The sequence below is a fragment of the Scophthalmus maximus genome, chromosome 5, assembly GCF_022379125.1.
Source record: "Scophthalmus maximus strain ysfricsl-2021 chromosome 5, ASM2237912v1, whole genome shotgun sequence".
Taxonomy (NCBI): Eukaryota; Metazoa; Chordata; class Actinopteri; order Pleuronectiformes; family Scophthalmidae; genus Scophthalmus; species Scophthalmus maximus.
This window is the reverse complement of record NC_061519.1, coordinates 26,315,001-26,331,280: the sequence shown is the minus strand read 5'-3', so window position 1 is coordinate 26,331,280 and position 16,280 is coordinate 26,315,001. Positions and strand designations below refer to the sequence as shown.

Here is a 16,280-nt window from a genome sequence, read left to right as displayed (position 1 = left end):
TTCACCAGCATGAATTCATTTTTTGAATGACATTTTGTTGAATATATTTATATTTTTTTGATTTCAACGATTTCTTAAAGCTCTCCCCCGTCTTGTCAATATCTTAAGAAAGAGTATTAGGGCAAGGTAGGGTCTTGATAGTTTTTGTAAACAGTGTATTACTTCAGAAACACATTCCCCACCTCTCAGAGAGTCAATCGTTACGTATCGGTTCCTAAATTGAAATTCATTTCATCAGAATAACATATTTTAAATGATTGATTGATTTTGAAGGTGTTAGCGTAGGGACGGTGAATTCTCTGTGGATTGCTTCTCTCCCTCCCTCATGTTCAAGTCCCCCATCACACCCGTCTGCAATGTGACTGCTCGCCACCAGGGGGCAGCACATGGCCACATTTTGACAGGAAACGTCTGAGTCGCGGGCAACTGACATGAAAAAGACGTGAATAAGTAACGGAGTTGTGTTTCTCTACCACCAGGGGTCGGTGATGAGTGAGAGCCTCTTTCATCCGACTGCGTTCTTGTCAAAATGTCCGTGTGTTGTGAAGTGATTTCTGATCCCGTCACCGATCTGACATTCATTCATTCATTCATCGTCTACCGCTTTATCCATTTAAGGGTCGCGGGGGGTCGCTGGAGCCAATCCCAGCTAACATTGGGCGAGAGGCGGGGTTCACCCTGGACAGGTCGCCAGCCTATCGCAGGGCCACATACAGAGACAAACAACCATTCACTCTCACATTCACACCTACGGTCAATTTAGAGTCTCCAATGAACCTGACCCCATTCTACATGTCTTTGGAGTGTGGGAGGAAGCCGGAGAACCAGGAGAGAACCCACGCATACACGGGGAGAACATGCAAACTCCACACCTGGTTGAACCGGGATTCGAACCCAGAACCTTCTTGCTGTGAGGCGAAGGTGCTAACCACTACACCACCGTGCAGCCCCACCGATCTGACATGAGTCTTGTAAATAAATTGACTGTACAACAATGAAGCCAAAACATCTTGGACACGGGCGCCGCCATCATGGTGTCGTTGGTGACATCGTCTGGAGCTAGAGTCTGCGCTGTGGTGATCGACCTTCTGGTTCCTTCAGATCTCCATTTTAATCACTCACTCTAATCTGATGTTGTCTTGTGTTTTTCACTAGAGTCCAAACAATAATTTTTTGGGGGGGCTGACATTGAATTAGGGCTCTGTCTTTATTATTGTCTTTACGCTTAAATTGCTAATTATTTTTAATGTAGTTCGCAATCTGTGTTGTAAACTATATATATATATATATATATATATATATATATATATATATATATATATATATATATATATATATATATATATATTGAGTTTCACTGTATTTTCAATATCAGCCTCCTGAATCTGTTTCTGCTTGGACTCTGGTTTTGACCTCATTTCCAAATTGACATTAACCATGTGATCATTCATGTTGTCTCTCTCTTGTCTGTCTGGTGTGGTGCATCGTCACGTCCGGTGATGGTGATGACGATGTGGGTGTGTCCTCATCCTCCTCATCCTCCTCATCCTCCTCATCCTCCTCATCCTCCCTGCATGCTCCTCTTTTCCCCAATAACCTGGTGTGTGTGTGCTTGTGTGTGTGTGTGTGTGTGTGTGTGTGTGTGTGTGTGTGTGTGCTCTCTCCTGCCTTGTCCCGGGGGGGAAATCAAAGCGCAATCCGTTAGAGTTCAACCAGGCGGGGCTGAAGAAGGCCTCGGTCAGTAAGGCCATCAAGGTAACGACACGGTAACGAAGCACACGCATGTCGCTCAGACACCAAGGACGAGCGCAGAGGAAACACATGTTCACTGCACAGGGTCCGTGTGGCCAAAAGTTTGTGGACACTGCATACTGGCAAATGGTCCTTAAATTAGAGGCCCAACAGTCCCTACAGTCAAGGCCCAACCTTTCCAATCAGCTCTGCTGAACTCCCTGTTTGTGAAAACATTAACTTACTCCACTCATCACGTCTGTTGGACTGAACCTGTGCAACGTGTCTTAACAGTGTTCGTCGTTATACTAATAATTATAATACATTTTAATTTTAGAGCACTTTTCATTGATAAAAGCGTCGTTGTCTGAAGCACATTTTACAACTGAACCGTTGGATTCTGACACTTGTGATTGATCTTTTCTTTCTCTCCGCTCTGACGAGTGTTTCAAACTGTTGTGGTGTTTAATCGTCACCTGATGGACTTCTGCCTCCTAATTCTGTCTCATTTCACCGTCACAAGTAGCTTCTGGCGGCGTAATCTGGCGTCATTGCTAACGACGTGATGTGTGAGGCTCGAAGCCTGAATAGTTGAATGTTCGGATCCGACTGTTTAACCAGTGTCTGTGTTATAAATACATTGAACAGTAAAGTGCATGTTTTAGATTTGTATCTTGAGTGGTACCCAAGTAATGCTGCGTTCGCACCAAACACGAGGCAAATTTTGCGTCACGAAATTTATGTCTACTCGCGTCAACTTTTGTATGTAATGTCATCGCGCGGAAAAATTTGCGTTGCGTTTTGGTGTGAACGCACCATTAGACTGGTCTTGTTAATGGCTACATTTTTAAGTTTTTACAATATGAAGATTAAAATAACCCCCCCCCCCAAAAATGCTAATGTAGATCGTTAACACTTTGGATTCCTGTTTGTAAAAACCTCTTTCTCTTCCTCGGCAGTCCGGAAAAAAAGTGACCAGCGATCCCAGTCCGTTCGTCCAGTTCACAGTGGGACACAAGTCGTTCGAGAGCAAGGTATATATATATTTATATATATATATATATGTTTATATATGTGTGTGTGTGTGTGTGTGTGTGTGTGTGTGTCACTGCTTGTGTCTACTGTCTGTACTGTACTTTGATATGGCAAGATATTTGATATTGATGTGATTTGTTATTTCCAGACCAGATATAAGACCAATGAACCGGTGTGGGAGGAGGCCTTCACCTTCCTCATCCACAACCCCAAAAGCCAAGAGTTGCAGGTTGAGGTATGGAAACAACAACAACAACAACAACAATATATATAGATATATAGATATATAAATTGTGATTTGTGAATATGAGCTAAGCTGGTTAAAAGTGTTTGTGGCAGGTTTCTCAATGTTACAGCAATGAGTATCGTGTATCAATCATAAAGTGAAATATGAAATATAAAAATATATAAGGAGTAAATGCTAAGAAACAGTTGAAGATCATTTAATAGAGGACAAAATAATCTTACATTGAAAAGTAATATTAGTAATGATATTGATACTTAAGTAAGAAAAATTTCTAATGCACCAGAAAAATGAATGTAAACAATCAGTATGATACTACACATAATTTTACAATGACAGATACTTAAACATTACATGAGATGCACATGATCATAACAACTATTATTGTACATATATTTGATCATTAAAATATGATGATAATGACACATAATTGTTCTTATGTTGACAAAAAGCATTAATTCACATGATATTCAAACATTATATTAAACCTTGTTAACCTTGTCAAATAATATTGAACATGATATTTAAATATGGCTTTAAATGTAATAGAAAAAATAATATTGCACATTATAAAGAAGATATGATGATGACACTGATAATTGCACATGACGTCAATGATACATGACGCTAAATATGATAGAAAAGTAATATGAATATTGCTGTAATATTGTGGTGACTGATGGATCAGGTTTTTTTTGCTCCGCGCGTCTTCAGGTGAAGGACGAGAAGCACGAGTGTTCGTTGGGGACGATCACGTTGCCTCTGAGTCGCCTGCTGGAGGCCGACGACATGACGCTGAACCAGCGCTTCCCCCTGAAGAACTCCGGGCCGGGCTGCACCGTCAAGATGAAGATGGCTCTGCGGGTAAGAGCGCCACCTGCGGGTGACGCGCCCACCCTCCGTTAATCGCCCCTTTGCCGAGAAGTTTGGATCACGTTTTAAAGTATATAAAAACATACTCGTTGATGCTAACTGCTAATGCTAACACTAACGGTCTGCTGACACACCTGCCGTCCTCTCGTGGATGCTAACTGCTAATGCTAACTGTCTGCTGACACCTGTCGTCCTGTCGTGGATGCTAACTGCTAATGCTAACGCTAACTGTGTGCTGACACACCTGCCGTCCTCTCGTGGATGCTAACTGCTAATGCTAACTGTCTGCTGACACCTGTCGTCCTGTCGTGGATGCTAACTGCTAACGCTAACTGTCTGCTGACACACCTGTCGTCCTCTCATGATTCGCTGCCTCTGCTGCACTGGAAGTTTCTGTTTTCTTGGCCTCACATATTGGACATAGATTGGTTTTCTGCGTTTGTGACGTACCAAATCTAGCTTGAAAAGGATTGGTTTGAATTTCAAATTGCAGAGAAGTGAAACAGAAATCTCCTCCTCCAGGAGAGGAAGGTGAAAACACCAGATTCAAGTCGCTGTAGTCAATGTCAGACGTGTTAGAGGACAGAGACAGACGGAAAAAAACTCTTTTGAGTGGAGGGGGGCTTTAACCTCAAAATTGAGCGTGTGTTTCCTCTTTCTTATCTCAGGTGTTGTGCCAGGTGAAGGACCCTTCCCCCGCCTCGAACTCCAACCCGTCCTCGGTGCAGGTCCGCAAGGGCTCCAACGCGTCGCAGCAGCAGCCCTCCGACTCGCCAAGGCCCCACCCCTCCACCCCCGACATCCCCGGCTCAGGCTCCGGCTCCGTGTCGGCCCAGGACCTGCTGAACCAGCGCAGGGACGCTGACCAGTACGTCAGGTCTCCTGGAAGCACCGACCTGGGGCAGGGAGGCAGAGGAGGAGGCCGCAGCCTGGCCGACTCCGGGAGGAGCAGCTCTAACCTGGCCATCTCGGGCTCCCAGCAGTACCTGGCCGGAGGCAAAGAGCCGACGCCGAGCATCGCATCGGACATCTCCAACCCCTACGCCACCCAGGAGCTGCAGCAGAGGCTCCAGCAGCTGCAAAAGTATCTATCGATCAATCATTCATACATGTATCCAGTGGTTATCTGCACGTTTTTATTACCTCCGCCAGGGAGGCTACGTTTGTTGGATTGTCGGCAGGATTACGCTCAAATCGCTGGACGCATTTTCAGGAAAACTTTATGACGTAGAAACCCGTGTATTGTTGCCTTGGAATTCCGGTCAAAGGGGCTGGAATACTTTTTGTTTGTCAGCGGAGCTTTTGTGGCACAGAGGGGGAAAAAAAAATTATATTCTCAAAGGAAACTGTTGTTTCTCAAAATTACAGCATCAAATATAAAGTGAAATATTATTAATATCCTTTCAATAAATTACAAAAATCGGCTTCCATTGAAAAAGTAATATTAGTAATTAACATTTGTATTTCCTCAGAAAATGAATGAAAACATTTAAAGAATCTTATTAAAAGTAATTCACAATGAGAATAACGATGAAAAGTAATATTGCACATGGTAATTAAACGATATATTGAATCTAATAGAGAAAATAATATTGCACATGATCATAACAAGTTTAATTGCACATGATATTTTAACATGACATTGGATGTAATAGAAAAATAATATTGCACATGATAATGTAACATATTGTCTCCTACTTAGATGAAAAGTATTATCGCACATGATAATTAAACATAATATTAAACCTAATAGAAAAATAATAATAAACATCATATTTCCTATATTGACAAAAAGCATTAATTCACATGATATTCAAACATTCTATCAAACCTAATAGAAAAATAATATTGCACATGATAATTAAAACATGACATTAAATGTATAACTTTTTTTTTTAGCGCACATTATATTTGAACTTTATATTAAACCCAATAGAAAAGTAACGTTGAACATTACATTTCATGTGTTGATGAAAAGCATTAAATAACATGATATTCAAAATTATAATATTACATTAAAACCTACTTGAAAAACAATATTCCAATCACAGCCACGTCTCCAAATATCCTTCGCTCTGTGGGATCATTCCTACAGATCTGGAACTTTTCATCTGTAGCTGCTGATTAAAAGAATCATTTTAAAAATTAAAATCTCTCTCTCCCTGCAGCGGCTCGGGCCCGAGCCACTTCCCGCTGGGCGAGGTCCAGCTGACGGTCCGACACAGCTCGCAGAGGAACAAACTCATCGTCGTGGTTCACGGCTGCAGGTACGAGCCGACGAGGTTCTGTTCCCCCCCCCAAATAAAACAACACGACTTTGTACCGTACGAGGTCGTTGTTTTCATTGAATATATAACTTTTCATTTCTGTTTGTTCGCCCTCCACAGAAACCTGATCGCGTTCACAGATCACGGGTCAGATCCGTACGTCCGCCTCTACCTGCTTCCCGACAAACGTCGCTCCGGCCGCAGGAAAACTCACACGTTCAAGAAAACCCTCAACCCGGTTTACGACCAGACGTGAGTGGCTCTCGCCAAAGTTTGGGGATTTTATTTGTCTTGATCTGTTTTAGAAAACGTTATTGAGCCGATGTGAATTGCGTCTCGCGTCTGTCCAGGTTTGAGTTCAGCGTCTCCCTGGTGGAGCTCCACAGACGCACGCTGGACGTCGCCGTGAAGAACGGCGGCGGTCTGCTCTCCAAACACAAAGGCCTTCTGGGAAAGGTACGGACGTCGTCCCTTCATCGTCTTCGTCCCTTTCCACAAACAAAACCCGTTGAGCTCACTTGTTCCTCCACGTTTGTTCAGAATCTTCAAATCATCTCATCTGTTTCTTTTTGTCGCCGTCAGGTTCTGGTGGATCTGACTCACGATGACATCACCAAGGGTTGGACACAGTGGTGCGTTACTCTTCCAGTGAAACCGCTCAAACAATGAGCACTTTGATAATCTGATGTTTAACGTGTTCTTGTGTTTGTAAGGGTTGCTTTAAAAAAAAAAAAAAAAACAGGGAAAGAAATATCTGCGTATGAAAAGTCGGCAGAACGGACGATCGTGATGATTTATGATATTCAAAATAATACACTCGTCATGCTCAGGCCACTTATCGCTCATGAAGCGAACGCGTCGTTCTTCTTCTTCTGTGGTGCGACAGCGTACAGAGTCTAAAAATCACGTGATCACAGCTGCTTTAAAACTGAAAGTTCTTCTCCCGCCGCTTCCTCGCGGGCGAGCGAGCGAGACGAGGGACTCGCCGCAAGTCGCTCGGTCGCTTCTCGCTCCCGAGACGCGAAAACTGTCCTGCATGGAAAAGCGTAATATGAATTCCATGTCCCTCTTCCTCCCGCAGGTATGAGCTGAGTGAGGACGGCCTGACGAAGCCCCCGCAGCTTTAGACGACGACGACGAAGAGGACGAGACGCCATTCCTCGCCCACACACACACACACACACACACACACACACACACACACTTCCTCTCGACGCCACATTGTGACGCCGCGTCTCTTCTCGGTTCTCGTCGTCACTCGTCAGCTGTAAGAGAAGCGGGAAGAAAAACAGCAGCTTCGGATTCATTTAATCACACCAGTCGCAAGGCAAACCTCCCCTTTAAGAAGCGAGTGAGCGTGACTTGGAGCAAAAGGGAGTAAAGCACCACACGTAGGAAAACTATTTATGACGTAACACGCGGCTTACAGAAGCTCATATATTCCACGTTTATAGAAGGAAGTGTAACGGTCAGGTTGTTTAGTTCTTCGAGCTGTTTCCTGCCTCCGGTGTCCGCAGTGAAACGACGACGTAGAGGGTTGTAAATAATGTACAATGACGCAGGGGCAAACGGACGGCGCGGAGAGGGTCCGCGGCCTCTCACTCGGCCAAATGATTGTCTGTAATTTTATCTCATTTCGTTTTTGGTTTCAAACCGTTTTAATTGAAACGTGTCGTGGCCGCAGTTTCTGAGGCGGAGCGGGGCGGACGGTCGCATGCGGGGAACGATGTATCCAAAGAGACGAGGAGTATTTTTTTATCTTTTCCCTGTGCGCCGGCTTTATTCCACTCGAAAGAAGGTTTGTGTCGACCACGTGACGAGAACTGTGGGGGGGGGGGTAAACTGAATATTTGCACATTTGTGTGTTTGTGTTTTTTTTGTTGTTGTTTTTTTTAAAAATCTGGCTGGGGATCATCTGTACTTTGACCTGAATCCAATTCGGATGAAAACATAATTTCATCTTTTATTTAGAAAAATTAATAAGCGCTTTTAAATTTTAAAAAAGAGAAAGAAAAAAGAAAAACCATTTTAAAGGACTAGTTTGCCATTTTTCTCTTAACAGGCTGTCGGATGTGAGGAGACCATTCCTGTGTCAGTTCTATCTAACCTCCTGTCATCACCTTCTAAGAACATTAATTAAAACGTACTATATCATATATATACATATATATATTTTTTTTTTTCTCGCTTCATCTGTACAAACTGGAGTCACGAGAAATCCACCAGATGACCTTGTTGAAACCGCCACCGCCAAACGAGTTCTTTCCAATTCCCTTTCCATTCTCGACGCTAAGCTAAGCTAACTGTCGCCATCATATTATCGATCTTCGCTTTAAAAAAAAAAACTGTCTTCCAGCTTTTCACATTAAAAGTCTTCCCCGCATTCGTGTTATTTTTAACGTGAAAAATCTGCAGAGCAAAAAAAAATCAGTATTAATGTTGAGAGGAGGAAAAAAGAGAAGCAGAGCGACAGATTCACCAGTGAGCCGTCGCTGTAGGTTTCATGTAATTCCTCAAAAATATATATAAATCTGACTATTATTTTGAAAATCTTTTTAGTTTTGTGGCTTTTTCCCCCTTTGACAATAACCACCAGTAGTCGCCACTCGTTTACGACGAATCACAGTTGCTCACAAACACAAACCAAGAGAGGCTTTAATCACAATATTTGGCTTTTTTGTTATTATCGTGTTTTATTATTCCAATGTCCACATCGAGGTTTGCCGCCGTTGAAATCTTCGGCGCTAGTCTTAACTCCGCGTCATTTCTCAACACCTTGTCTCAGTCACGTGTTGTGGTCAGAGGCGAGGCCGCAGACCAGCGAGGTCAAACTGACATGTCCATGTTTTTTGTTTTGGGTTGTGTTTTGTCGCGCACATGAAATTGTCTTTAACTTTTTTTTTCTGACGAACGAAGCGTTGACGCGACTTTGCAGCAGAAGGGATTCACGTCAGAAAAACAATATGGACACACATGGTCTCGGGATCGATGAGAAAAAAAAGAATCATAAACCTTTCCCTCGTTCATATTCACATCCGGCATCAAGAAAGTATTTTGCATATCTGTGTGTAAACTGTCGTCCCACATTTTCTGTCTCCATGTGTTTTGTGTGTTTTTCTTTTGTAAGTGAATTTTCTGTCCGGTTGCAGCGTGTTGTCCCTCTGACAGGCGGCTTTTCATTCATTTATTTTATTTTAATCTTGTGCCTTAAACTTCACCCCAAACGCCCAGAGATGCTTTACATGTTTAAAAAACAAAAAGGAACGTTAAAGAGCGAACTCCCCCGTGTGTCACATCGTTTGTCTCCTGAACGTCTTTTGAACTGAATAAAGAACTTTTGGCAGCACGAAGCTGAACAGCACCGTGGCTTCTGACTCTTCTTCTTCTTTTGAAATGCTTTATTAATGACAGCAGAGTTCGTCAAGGTGAGTGGATCATGTGACGCGCCTGTCCGCAGGTAAACTGGACGATAATGAAAGGTTTCATCCCTTTCAATGAAATTCCTGTTTCCCTATAATTGGAACCAAATTCTTTTTTTTTAATAAATATCCCAATAATCACAGAAAATTAAAACACATGGAAATGACCTAATTGAAAGCGTTAAAACCGATAATAAATATGTTCAATAAGTTCAATTTGTTTATTTTATTTTGTCATCAAAAAATGATTGATACTTTACCAAAAAAGCAAAGGAGAAAAGAAGTAAACTGTAAATTCAGTAAAGATACAAGATGGCGTCTGAACGTTTTGGTGTCTTGTTAATTTGTTTTTTCCGTTTCCTGTTTTAAAGCCTGATAAGTGATGGAGTGATGACGTGCACGCCGCTGCAGTTCCTCTGCTCACCACTAGATGTCGCTCCAACAAAGCTCAGGCTGAGGTGAGAACTCTGCTTCTCTGGAAACAAACGCACAAGAAAAAGGTGAAAGTTGTGTGAAATCAACTATACTGTCACTTCTTCCACATTGTCTCATGCTCATACATTTAATTATTATTAATAATAATAATGATATTAAAAAAGTATTCGTCCCATTAAGGAGCTGTTTCAGTCTCACAAAAGCAGATTGAATGAACTGAATCAATGGACGAATATAATTTATGTATATAAATAATGTAACTTTAAATATTGTCTTTAATAAGCGTGTTTTTGAAATCATCATTTACAGAAGTCCATCTCTCACACTCAGATATCCAGGGAAGAGTATTATGGCCAGTCATGAGGGAAAAAATGAGGGGGAAATTTTTTTTTCCAAAGATAAAGTCAAAATATGGAGAATAAAGTTAAAAAGTAAATACATTTTAAAAATCTTCACCTTCATTCATTTAAAAGAGAAATCTTCCCCCTAATATTTTCTTCTAATGCGTGTCCCTAATACTCTAACGTAGATATCAGTCTCCTTAATATGTCAGATTTCCCCCCCATCAAGATCCATGTTAATTATTCCCTGGAAAATTGGTCACAACGACCCCCTCGTAGTTGGTACCAAACTTCTAATCGTCATCAGCCGCTCGCTGATAAGTTTGTGCAGCTCTGACGCACCTGAACGCACCTGAACGCACCACGGGACAGGAGGTCACAACGTGTGAGACACTGCGGAGTCTGGAACCCACGGAATCAGGCAGTGATTAGATCTGTGTGTGTGTGTGTGTGTGTGTGTGTGTGTGTGTGTCTGCGTGTGTTTGCCTCGTGAGGTCGCTCTGAGCTCTGATTGCTTCTCTGGTTGGAGCATGTGGATGAATCAGACTTTGACCCACTTTGATTGCTCCTGGATATTGGTTTCAAGATGTAAAACACACACAGACACACAAACACGCACATATACACGCACAAACACACGCACAGACACACAAACATACACACACACACACACAGACACATGCTAATTTCTTGCCTCAGGTCATGAATAAAACATGTGCAGGTGAAAAGAGGAGAACATGTGACACCAGACCTCGATCATGTGATGTCATCACTGATCATGTGACGACACCCCATCATCATCATTATCATCATCAAAATTTCACGAATGACGGAACGCCATAACTCTAAATATAATAATAACTGTGGCCAAAGAAAGTGTGATGAGCATGTGACATATTGACCAAAACTTCCAAAGAAACAAACAAACAAATAAAATAGGTCAGAAGAGTTCCACCTGAATATGTTTTTGTATTTCAACTTAAATATGTAAAAAACGACGTGACTGCTCGGATCGCCCCCTGGTGGCTGGCTGCAGTATGGCTCATAATCCCCCCTCCATGCTAGCAGATGAGACATGGACCAGACAAAAGATTAAATACACTTTATGAAGGATGACTTCAAAATTCAAGATGGCGGCGCCCGTATCAGTAATATTTGGGGCACGTAGTCATCCATCTATATTTACAGTTATGGGAAAAATATTATTTACGCTTTTTTTATTACCTTATCAAGCATTTAGAGCTTCTTAAACAGCTCATATATATACACTACAGTACTGTAAGTGCTGCTGACGGCGACTGTTCCTTCCCCGATATTTGTGTTTCTTAAATAAACGCTCCTCATGTCATCCACCCGCCAGATGATTGTTTTTTTCCGACAGCACCTGAATGCGGCGGCAGAGCCGAGAACCGAAGGTCCGTGAAGTCAGGTGACGTCAAGTCAACAACACGTCACGGTGTTCCGATTTGACCTTCACAATAAAAGCCTGAGAGAAAAGAGGCTTCAGCTGAGAACTTACTGACGTGGATGTCTGTCGCTGGGTAGAATCGATATCAGAACACAGCGTATCGTGACAAATGTCCAATTTAAAGAGGGGACGTTAATTTTTGCTACTTTTATACATTTTTTTCATCTGTCCATCATCCTCTGACAAGATCTTTTTCATGTATTCGTTTGTGTGATTTTCATCCTTGCAGAAAACCCACAACACTTGCCACAAGACGGGAAGGGAAAAAAGAAACATGTTGACAAATCCTCCAGTTTTTCTTTTTCTTTTTAAATATATATGGCTGTAATATTGTCCTCGCTTTGCTTATTAATAGGTCTTTGCGGGGAAAATACCAGACGAATACATCATTGAACATTTTTTCATTGAACGTGTTTTCTCATAAATAACCCTTCTTATTAATTTGGTTGTGTCAACGCATCGACTGATGAGACGAGGTTTATACAAATGTATTTAAATAACATGTTAAAAAATATAAATTGTTTCAATTCAATTCAATTTTACTTGTATAGCGGCCATATCACAACATACATTGTCTTGCGGCACTTTACATAGTGAGGTCAATATTACAATATCACAGGGAAAACCCAACAGATCCCACAATGAGCAAAGCACTTGGCGACGGTGGAGAGAAAAAAACTCTTTTAACAGGAATTAATCTCTGACAGAACCAGACTCAGTTGTGGGCGGAGCTTCTGTCTCGACCGGTTGGGCTGAGGAGAGAGAGGAGGAAGAGAGGAGAGGTGGGAGGAAAGAGAGGAGGAGAGAAGAGAGAGAGAGGACAGTTGTACAACCACTGCTTTAATCTCGAACAGACTGATACTTATAATTACAAACAATTACAATCATGTTGTTGTCGTTATCAGTGATAATAATAGTAATAATAATAATAATGAGGGGTTTGGGTCCTGCAGCTCTGGGGTCAGAGTTACGTTAGGAGAGGGAGAAAACACAATCAGGGTTAGTGACATGTAATGTTTCCAGCTCAAATCCACGTAAGGTTTCACTTCGGCCTTTGCATGTTATCTCTCCACAATTGCAGATGATTAAAACATTTTTTTAATGGACCTTTATTTTGGAAGTCCTAACCGGATGTGCAGTGCGTGATACCCGGTGGCTTGACGGTGTGAGAGCCTCCTCCTCCAGCAGCAGCAGCAGCAGCAGGAGGACCGCCCTGCATCCTCCTCTCCTCCTCCCACCTCCATCCACCGACCGACCGACTCTCCGCTGCTCCCCCAGCCGCGGAGGAGACTCTCTGAACGGGCAGGAAGACGCACCAAGCACCTCCCTGGAAGAAATGGCCTTTTAACTCTCGGGAGGAGAAACAAACCCCAGATGAGACATGGATTCTCTGCCGTTTTCCTCCGTCCTCCTCCTCCTCCTCTTCCTCCTCGCCTCCCTCAGCTGCTTCCCCGCTGCTGCCGACAGGAGCCTCGGTGAGTAGCATCATCATCCTCATCCTCATCCTCATCCTCATCCTCTTCATCCTCATCATCATCATTGTGTTCCTTTATTATTTTATTACCGTGACCGGGGCTGCGTCGTCTCCGGTCCTCAGCCATTTTGTGCACGGAGCGGAGGAGCTCGCGTTTTGTATTTATTTGTTTCATTATCTCTGCCTCATCATCTGTGTCAATATTTGTGGCGGCGGGTGCAGCCGGGGACCGGGAGACGTGCCGGTTCACCCGAGCCCAGGGAAAACAAACACGGGCGACTGAGCCTCCATGATGTTGAACACACACTCACACGCACACACACACACACACACTCACACACCTGTCAATCGGGACTGTTCATAACCAGGACCACATGCTACAATGAATATTTGAAAATACAAAATAACAATCGTGTAAAAGAAAAAAAATTATAATCGTAAAATGATTCAAAATTGGTTTAATTTATAAAAAATGAAGTAAATCACCAAATCGGCTCTGAAAGAAAAAAGATTCAATATAATCACGAGTTAAATATCCACAAGTAATAGAAATGACAAGGTGAAATAATGACGAACGTATATAGTTGAATGAAAAAATGTATTGAAATGTGTTTTTTTCGGAATAATTCAAAGTATTTGGAATAGTTCAGGGATGCCTTGAAATAAATATGGAAAAAACTACAACTAAGTGCGACTTCAAATAATAAAAGAAATAAAAACCTGAAAAATGATTTAAAAAAAGTTTGCTGCCTTAAAATATTAACAAACGTATGTGTATATTCACAACATAGTTGTTTATATGTATATATATATATATATATATATATATCGTTGTAATATTAAACTAGCATCATACAAGTTGAAATACGTTGTGTTAAAATTTAAACGTTTGTTTGATTAAATTGTAAACATAATAATTCAAGAATTCTTAATGTACAGATCAGGACACAAGGAGCAAACTGAAATGTACAAATGACATAGAAACATAATCCAGTTTCTGTCTCTGTGCTCCTGACAGAGGCAGCTATTGATCACTTGTAAGGTGTGTGTGTGTGTGTGTGTCTGTCTGTGTGTGTGTGTGTGTGTGTGTGTGTCTGTCTGTGTGTCTATAAATAGCTGATACCCAACGTTCCCCCACTGATTTGAGATTCGCGACTGATGCAGAGATGTGTTGCAAGAGGACGAGAGGGAAAGAGGCTGGTGCTGAGAGGGACCAGACCCCCTCCTCCTCCTCCTCCTCCTCTTCATCACCCTCCTCCTCCTCTCTCCTTCAGATTACATAAGCACCAAACAGGGAGCTGCAGCTTTCAGCTACCGTTGTTACTTTTACAACATATATATATCTATATCTATATATAGATATAGATATATATCTATATATAGCTGGTACATACATAAAATGTAAACAGTGAATAATCACTTTCCATCTATATATATATATCGATATATATATATGTGCACGCTGTAGTCCGTTGACATTTTTGGCGTCGCTCGACAGACGTCACATGATTCGTTGCGGTTGCAGTTTCTGTCCAATTGCATCTGGAGGCGTCCGTCGGTAACGCCTCTTGGTACCGATGCGCATTTGAGTTTGAGTCTGACGTCGCCAGGCACGCGACCGGTGGCGGTCGGTTTGCGCTGCCGTACGGGTGAAGAAAGCTCCCTGTAGCTCCCCCTGTGTCCTGTGAAGATCCTGTAGCTCCCCCTGTGTCCTGTGAAGATCCTGTAGCTCCCCCTGTGGCCTGTGAAGGTCCTGCAGCCCCCCCTGTGTCCTGTGAGGGTCCTGCAGCTCCCCCTGTGGCCTGTGAAGGTCCTGCAGCCCCCCCTGTGTCCTGTGAGGGTCCTGCAGCTCCCCCTGTGGCCTATGAAGGTCCTGCAGCCCCCCCCCCTGTGTCCTGTGAGGGTCCTGCAGCTCCCCCTGTGTCCTGTGAGGGTCCTGCAGCTCCCCCTGTGTCCTGTGAGGGTCCTGCAGCTCCCCCTGTGTCCTGTGAGGGTCCTGCAGCTCCCCCTGTGTCCTGTGAAGGTCCTGCAGCTCCCCCTGTGGCCTATGAAGGTCCTGCAGCTCCCCCTGTGGCCTATGAAGGTCCTGCAGCCCCCCCCCTGTGTCCTGTGAAGGTCCTGTAGCTCCCCCTGTGGCCTGTGAGGGTCCTGCAGCTCCCCCTGTGGCCTGTGAAGGTCCTGCAGGAGGAAGCCGTGTCTGTCGTCCATGTTTTGTCTCTCGGTACAAGGACACGCGTGAGAATTGCTCATTGCGGCAGGATCCCGCGGGACCGATCCACCAGCGAGAGTCCGGTCTGCTGGCGCTGTCTGCTGCAGGGATTCTGCTCTTTGCTGCGAGCGGGCGGAGACAACGGTGCGACGTGTCTTCGCCAGGTTTTCTCCAGCTCGTCAGGCTTCAGGCGGCCGTCACCCACAAGTGACTTTTCTCGCTTTGACACGCGTCATAAAACAAACGCATGAGTCAATCAAACTTTGAATAACTTGAAGCCCCTGTAAATAATTTCACAATGATCCTCGAGGGACCCGTCTGTTTAAATGTGTCATCAAAGGTGACTTCATAGTGACCTTGGGCACAAAATATTCTTACAATATTTTTAAAAAAAGTTCCTGTAATTTCCCCTCAGTGACTCGTAGCGGCACTCCAGTGAGGAGACCGCGGTCTTATTGTACTTTATGGACATTTTTAAATCTCCCGTGGCACCGCCGCACTCCTATAATATAATATCCCCATAACGTTGAAATATACTTGATGCCGTGTGTATTTATAGACGAGAGCTGTGACTTCACAGTGACCTTGTTGCATTTCACCGGTAGTTTAGACTTCGCCCAGGAGAGAATGATCGAAATCAGACGCAACGGAACGAAGGGGAAACAGTTCGTCTCTCACCGACGTGTCAAACATCTCCGACGAGGACTTTGTCCTCACGTGAGTCTTTAAAATGGAGAGTCGCTCTCGGACGTCTCGGCGTCCGGAGGCGTCGACACAAGTTGGA

General features: G+C 43.3%; 2 protein-coding genes across 3 annotated transcripts in view; both read left to right on the top strand.

Annotated features, from left to right (window-relative positions):
• The window catches only part of esyt2a (extended synaptotagmin-like protein 2a), a 36,323-nt gene extending 26,812 nt beyond the window's left edge, over positions 1 to 9,511 (top strand). The window contains exons 15-24 of one of the 2 annotated variants that reach the window (XM_035634207.2): positions 1,693 to 1,755; positions 2,691 to 2,765; positions 2,915 to 3,001; positions 3,725 to 3,874; positions 4,552 to 4,967; positions 6,052 to 6,150; positions 6,271 to 6,402; positions 6,501 to 6,606; positions 6,733 to 6,782; positions 7,232 to 9,511. In XM_035634207.2, coding sequence (XP_035490100.2) covers positions 1,693 to 1,755; positions 2,691 to 2,765; positions 2,915 to 3,001; positions 3,725 to 3,874; positions 4,552 to 4,967; positions 6,052 to 6,150; positions 6,271 to 6,402; positions 6,501 to 6,606; positions 6,733 to 6,782; positions 7,232 to 7,277 — 1,224 coding nt within the window. In that variant the 3' untranslated portion in view covers positions 7,278 to 9,511. The remainder of the gene's footprint in view (positions 1 to 1,692; positions 1,756 to 2,690; positions 2,766 to 2,914; positions 3,002 to 3,724; positions 3,875 to 4,551; positions 4,968 to 6,051; positions 6,151 to 6,270; positions 6,403 to 6,500; positions 6,607 to 6,732; positions 6,783 to 7,231) is intronic. The other variant, XM_035634209.2, reaches the window with a different exon arrangement.
• Positions 9,512 to 13,003: 3,492 nt separating this feature from the next.
• The window catches only part of LOC118310879 (receptor-type tyrosine-protein phosphatase N2-like), a 134,802-nt gene continuing 131,525 nt past the window's right edge, over positions 13,004 to 16,280 (top strand). The window contains exon 1 of the mRNA XM_035634206.2: positions 13,004 to 13,288. Within this exon, the coding sequence (XP_035490099.1) occupies positions 13,195 to 13,288 (94 nt within the window). The 5' untranslated portion in view covers positions 13,004 to 13,194. The remainder of the gene's footprint in view (positions 13,289 to 16,280) is intronic.